Genomic DNA, 6,933 nt, shown 5'->3' on the forward strand with positions numbered 1-6,933 from the left:
ACTTGATAAAGCAAAGTATAAGTGACATCAAGTATTGCCCTTTCTTTAATCTAATTATTCTTTTTTGTTTTTTTCTTAAATATCTTGAATATTTAAAGAATATATATACTTGAAGACTTCTCTACCATTTATTTAAGGGTCCTGAAATAATAAAAGACACTAATGATTATTATCATAAGTATTAGTACTAATATTAATACTAATCTTGATTATGAAACTGGCTTTAATCAAGAGAAAGGAATTAATGGTCTGACTCTGCAAGCTTAATTATCATTTTGCTTTCTTCCCAACAACGAGACAAACCATAGCCCACCTAACTAATCTTTACTTTCTTCCTTTTTTTTTTTTTGAATTCCTACACATAGATATCCATCAAAATCTCTTCTTTTTTACTTCTTTCATTCAACTATTACTCTTCTTCCTTTCCCCCTTCTCTCTCATCCATCCCATTTCCAAATTGCTTCGTTGCATTCATTATGCCAGTTTTTGCAGAGAGTTCAGCAACAATTGCAGAGCAAATCAAGCTAAGAAGACCCAGAAATCAATTTCATCGTCACGACCAACAAGAAGAACATCTAATTTCACCAGAAACAGATCCAAATCCACATATCTCTCGCTCATCCAAATCTGCAATCTCCTCTCTCTTCCTTTCCCCCTTTTCCTCAAACACCACCGAGCCCGCCTCCACTAAGAAGAAGAGCAACGCATTTCGAGGTCTCGGATGCACTGCAGGGGCAGCTCAGCAGGTGTCGGTTCCGGCGATGATACGGTCATCGGCGGAGTGGGAGGGGAAGAGGGTTAAGAAGAAAAAGAATCCGCAGCAGCAGAAGCAGCAGAAGAGGAAGAAGGATAATAGCATAAGGATTTGCAGTGAGAATTTGGGGGAGGGAAGTAATACTAACAGTGATAATAATAATGGGAATTTCAATCCAGGAAGCTGTATGGTTATTCAGGATGTGTGGTGTGGGCCTGGAATTGGATTATCTGCTGATGCTGTTGTAGGGTCAGTTGATTGTGTTGTGAGCAGAAGAAATGCGTCTGGAAGAGGGAAGATTGATGGGGAAAAAATCAATTTAAGAGAAAGGGAAAGAGAAAAGGAAAGGGAGAGGGAGGTATTTTTTTCCACATTGCTGCCCTAATTTCCTTTTTCTTTGATTGCTTGCTTTTCAGTATCATCAATCGATCGATCGATTGATCTACCTATATAAAAAATTCAAACTTTATTTAAGTTTTAGGACTGGTAGTAAATTTATTCTCCTCTATGGGATATTTTTGGATTTGTTGATCTAGGATTTGATGTGTACTGTGATTGTGGACAGCTCTGTTCTTGATGGGATTTTTTATTTTTATTTTTTTTCCATATTGGTGGTTGGAGAAACTTGATAAGTTAATTTGATTGTTGCTGAAAGTGTGATGCTTGGGTTGAATGAACTCATAAGCCTCCAGGGAAGTCGCTGTTCATTTAATGAATCCTCTCCCTTTGACATTAATGCTCTTTGATATTAATGTCTTGCTAATAAATTAGGCTTCCCTAAACGTCCGGATGGCCTGTAAATAGAAACTACTTTATTATTAGGTTTTTCACTTATGGAAGTAATCCAAGAAGTGGAAAAAAGAGTTCAACAACTTTTACTTGGGCCTTTGAGTTTATGCGTTGATAATAAATATTCATTGAAGTAGTAGTCAATAAAATAATGGATTTTTAATGCGTGGACGTATGGTAATACAAGGTTATCACGCATATATTCTATTGGTCTAAAATAACGGAGTTCTAGCTTCTACGGAGTTTGTGATAAGCACTTGAAGTTAGGTTATTCAATTTGATGAAACTTCTTCTCTCTTGTTTCACTAGATTGGTTCAATTTTCTTCAGTTGGACAGTCTTGAGTTTGTTCTTTGATTTGGTTATTCACTCTTCATAAATGTCTATAGCTTGTATAAGCAGCTTATTATTTTTGTGCTTTGTGAAACTTGGCAGCGTGCTTCTTGTTTAGGGAGACGGGCATCAGTGAACCCAGAAACTGTGTCGTTTTTGGATACAGAGCCAGAGCCTGCTTTTCTATCATCTCGCCCTGAACCTGAAGTTTTTGGAAGCAGATATTATCGTCATGTTCGGCATCCTTCCCCTGATGGACTAGCAGAGGTCTATGATTTTCATGATTTTTACTATTATAATAATGTCTTCATTGCTGTTTCTTATTTGGATTTTTCTTTTTGATAGTTTTATGATGCATAGGTAATTGGGTAACTGTTAAGTTGCAGAATGGAAGTAAATTTCTTTATGAAGTGGCATTAGATTGTTGTTTTGTTATATCCATTTATAACTAGGTTCTCTTAATTATTAATTCTGGCTGTAAGATATATCTGCTGAGAATAAGAAAAGGATCAAGGTTAAATGCATTCAAGGCTTGTAAAGTTCTTTGATTTATCATGTTACTTTGATCAAATGCTCCAGTTTGAATTTGGCATTTCCTGCTTAAAGTGTTCAAACTTGAAACAATTTTTTGGGCAAAAAATGTTGTATTTAGAGAAAACCATATGATTAAGATAGAACAAATTAAAAGTACCAAAAATCGGATTAAATTTGTTGAAATGCATCCTATTAGATGTAACATGCTGGTTGGTTAGTCTGCTCTCCTAACACACTCTACAAGGATAAGAATTCTTGCCTTTTCAATTCATAATTTTATTGGTTTCATAATTGTAGGATGTTCACCAACTACAATCTGATTTAATTGCTTTCTTTAGTCACATCATTCATGGACCGTATTATTGAAAATTGGTATTTCCAGTTTGGCTTCTTTTAATTAAATGATTAAGATGTCTAATTGTCCCTGCCTTGTTCAAAATTCAATCTAACTAAAGTTGTACTTACGAATCTCTTGGGGAAATATAAATGGCATAAGTTGTGTTTTGACACTTTCTATGAATCTATCAAAATCTCTTTTCTTTTTAATGAAGTTTGCATCATTTTATGTTACAATTATTGCATGTTTGTCAGTTTATTGCTTTTGGAATAAAGTATTTAAAGGTATATGCATATGGAATCATGACAACTTTTAAAATCTATAAGCGGGAAACTACTAATCTGGAGAAATTTTGTCTTTTGGTGTAATGATATTTCACTTAGCATGTTGTATTTCATAGCCATGTCTTGTTTCTGATATGTTAATTAGTACACTACTAAAATGTTTACCAACTGAGGTAAAAGTTGCAGCTTTGGTGCCAAAATTATGCATAATACGGATAAATAAGCTAAAGATGTCTCAATGTGAATGCTTGTGCAAAATAATCGAGGCATTGGATGTGTGGTCAATATGTTTACCTGTAGGTATTGTTTACTAGTTCTTCTGTTGTTACATTGATTTAAATATGCTAATATGTGGATAAATCTTTCGAGCATATCTTAAAATGGTGCATGTTGTCATTTTTTAAGTAGCTGGCTTGATCTGGGTGGGATCTGGGTGGGTTAGATAACTATTAGAGTGGATAGACTTTGTAGCAAATGTATGTTACTGCTAAAGTGAGGAATTTTATGCTATTTTCTTGCACATTATTACCAGAAAATACTTCCTACTCTGCTTTAAGTGAGTAGTTAATGTTATGGGATTGTGTATGCATTATATTGTACATACGTGTTGAGGCACTAATATAACCTTGGGTTAATTGCAGTTCATGATGCTTCATAATAGTTTTATGATGGGGGGGAGGATGGATCGATTTAGCGACTGGAGACTTGATATTGATCACATGTCATATGAGGTATGCTATGTTCAATTTTTTCATTGGTTAATATTTAGTTTGTAACATTGTAATATAATTATATAACATTTCTGTTGTGTGGTGGTAACAGCAACTGCTAGAGCTAGGTGAAAGAATCGGTTATGTGAGTACCGGGCTGAAAGAAGATGAGATTGGCCGCTGTGTTAGGAAACTTAAACTCTCAATTATTAATGACCTTTCATCACATTTACACATCATACTGGACAAAAAGTGCAGTATTTGTCAGGTCAGTTAACATTCACAAGCTTCCTGGTTCACTTTCAGATTTTAATCTCCTTTTCCCGGTTTTAGCATGAATTATCCCTGCTTATGTTTAATAAGTACATTTTTTTTTTCTTACCAAAAAAAAAAAAATAAGTACATTTTTTAAAGTATAAATATTCAGAACTTATATAAACGTAGAGATTGTGGAAGAAAATGTGACCATGAGACTATCTTTAGTATATGAAATTTCTTAAGCTCTAAGATATATATTTGTGTATATAACAACGATATCCTTAACAACAAACGTGTAAAAATAATATACATATATATCTTACCGTATTAAATTCCTAACCGGTCATAACCTGATTGTGTACCTGCTTCACCCTGAGACAATGCTGGGGATGGGCGCGAAGTACATGTCTTAGCAGTTGTAGTTTGAGTTTGAAGAAATATGCCCCAAACCAAACTTATCTCTATTTATGTTCTTGCGCTTTTGACTTGGCTGGTTACAATTTACACGTGTATACAGGAGGATTATGAAGGAGATGATGATCTGGGTAAGCTGGAATGCGGACATGGATTCCACCTAGAATGTATAAAGCAATGGCTAAAACACAAAAATAAATGTGCAGTCTGTAAGACGGAACCAGTAGCTCGAGTCTGAGGCTAGGGCTGGTAATTATTGATTACCTTGTTGGGTGCACCTCTGCATACATGGTGTATAGATTTACCAATATACATATAATGATATGAATTCATTGATTGGTGTGAAGCTTCAAGTATTCTACATAGGCCTTTTTCTATTTTATTTTCTTCTTTGTTGATTGAATTCTGTTACTGAAATTTTGATGGAAATCAATCTTTAGTTGGTTAGATGATTGAATGGAATATGTTCTCAATCACGTTTCTGTTTTGTAGCTCAAGCTTTAGAATCATCTGTTATGTAATATCAGAAATTCAGAACCTTCTGGTATGATCTCGGAATTGATTGTTGAGAATGAAACTTGAGATGAGAAGGTTGATGCAAATTCAAAATGGATTTCATTTATGAATACTACTAATGGCAAGTTTGTCTTTAAACAAATTGATCATCTTCTTCAATTCAGATATAATATCGACGATTAATACATACAGCTTTCTGGTTGTTAAGGCCTCAACTTCTGTATTATTCTTATGAATTAAGGGGGCATTTGGTTCGGGGTCTTTAGGAATGGGAATGAGAATGAGAGGGTTTCATTCCCTTTGTTCTTGTTTGTTTAAAAAAAAAAACTAATTCCCTTTATCCATTTTGGATTATGGGATTACCCCATTTTAGGTTAAGCCATTACCCCAAATCCTATAGGGAATTGGATTCCCTTTATCTCATTCTCTTTCCTAAACATATCCAAACACGTAGGGGAATTAATGCTTATTCCTTTTCTTTCCTTTAGTTTCCCTTTTTTGATTTCTTTTCGCTTACCCTTGTAAACCAAACGCCCCCTAAGATGGATGAGTTAAATACCGATAGCATCTCTGCCAACTCCTATTCTCTAGGCCGACTAAACAAGGAAGGCATGGAAAGATGGTCACACATATTTCTGGTCTTCTATGCCAATCAGGATATTTCTGAATTTTTCATAATATATATGGATGAAACCCATATTTGGCTTGCTATTTAAAATTGACATTTAAGAATATTGGCCGTGTGTGATGAATTTACTGTTGGACAAACGATAACGTCTGTCTTAAAAAATGTTAGATGTGATTAACCAAAAAACAAAACGAACATAGAAAAATATATTAACAGTAAATAGAAAATCAAAAGAATGGAGTTAGACAAATCTGAGGCTTGTATTAGCAGTTTCCTTAAGACAATGTCGTCGCTATTAACGATCGTCTCTCAGGATACAACAGATTACGCAAGCGAACTCAAACCGTGTGAAGCCTAGTTATCACCGGAATAGGAAAACAAGAACAATGTGAACAGACAGAGAGCATGAAGAATTCGAGAGAATATTTTCTCCAACCGTATTTGAACAACTTCAACAACAACTTTTTCATCTAACAGTGATTTTGACAATCCATTCTATGTAAATAGAACTCGAAAGGTTATGTCTTTTCACGAACGAACACGACTGTACACGGACAGACACGACTGTTCACGTATGAACACGACTGTTCACGACGGACACGACTGTTCATGAAAGGAGGTATTTGTTGGTATATAAATTAATATATAATTTTATTCAAAATTTTCCAACATTTACTTAACATTTAGGAATATTGGTCGTGTGCGATGAAGTGAAGCCTGCTGAAAGGGTGGCTGCTTGAGGCAGATGATGGTGGGGTTTAACCCCCACAGTGAACACGCAAGGTTTATGCAATTAGGTTGTCCCTTTGAACCTAGATCTTGGGATCTCCAGTCAACTAGGTAGGGTTTTCCTTCACATAACGCCTCTTTCCTATGGGCTTTAGTCTAATTCCTTTCGATGATTTTTCAATTTGATCTCGGTTTAACCTCTAGGTCAGCGGATCCGCTGTGTTATCCTTTGATTCTACAAAATCAACAAGGATGACACTCGTTGAGATCAATTGACTAACGGTGTTATCACACGGAAGCTTTTCTACCTGTAACTCATCATACAGAAGCTTTTTATATCGCATATTCACCGACTGATATGATATTTTTCGTTGATTCCATCATTGTGACGTACTTATTTTAAGGCGATTTGATTTTTACATTTTTAGTGACTTTCATAAATTAAATCTAGCCAACTAATGTTCATCTACTAGTCTAACTCGGCTAGATGACACCACTGCTCAGATTTTTCAATTTATGACATTTCACATTTCTAATGTAAATCCACCCTTACGCGCGAGAATATCAAATATGGAATTTTCGCATATCATTATCATCTCTAAAGAAAACATATTTTCTTTTATCACAAAGTCTTTAAAATTCATACCA

The 6,933-nt window shown here is 34.9% G+C and overlaps 1 protein-coding gene across 1 annotated transcript; it reads left to right on the forward strand.

Annotated features, from left to right (window-relative positions):
* Positions 1-238: 238 nt before the first annotated feature.
* On the forward strand, positions 239-4,888 carry LOC136217970 (uncharacterized). Its single transcript, XM_066004690.1, has 5 exons — positions 239-1,112; positions 1,978-2,142; positions 3,672-3,761; positions 3,853-4,008; positions 4,516-4,888. The coding sequence occupies exons 1-5, from the start codon at positions 477-479 to the stop codon at positions 4,648-4,650; spliced, it is 1,182 nt and encodes a 393-aa protein (XP_065860762.1). The 5' UTR covers positions 239-476; the 3' UTR covers positions 4,651-4,888.
* The last annotated feature ends 2,045 nt before the right edge of the window (positions 4,889-6,933 follow it).

The sequence above is a fragment of the Euphorbia lathyris genome, chromosome 2 (genome assembly GCF_963576675.1).
Source record: "Euphorbia lathyris chromosome 2, ddEupLath1.1, whole genome shotgun sequence".
NCBI lineage: Eukaryota > Viridiplantae > Streptophyta > Magnoliopsida > Malpighiales > Euphorbiaceae > Euphorbia > Euphorbia lathyris.

Coding starts and splice junctions, on each gene's coding strand:
- LOC136217970 (XM_066004690.1), top strand. CDS start 477: ATGCCAGTTTTTGCAGAGAGTTCAGCAACAATTGCAGAGCAAATCAAG. Junction 1,113..1,977: donor AAAAGGAAAGGGAGAGGGAG/GTATTTTTTTCC, acceptor GAAACTTGGCAG/CGTGCTTCTTGTTTAGGGAG. Junction 4,009..4,515: donor AAAAGTGCAGTATTTGTCAG/GTCAGTTAACAT, acceptor ACGTGTATACAG/GAGGATTATGAAGGAGATGA.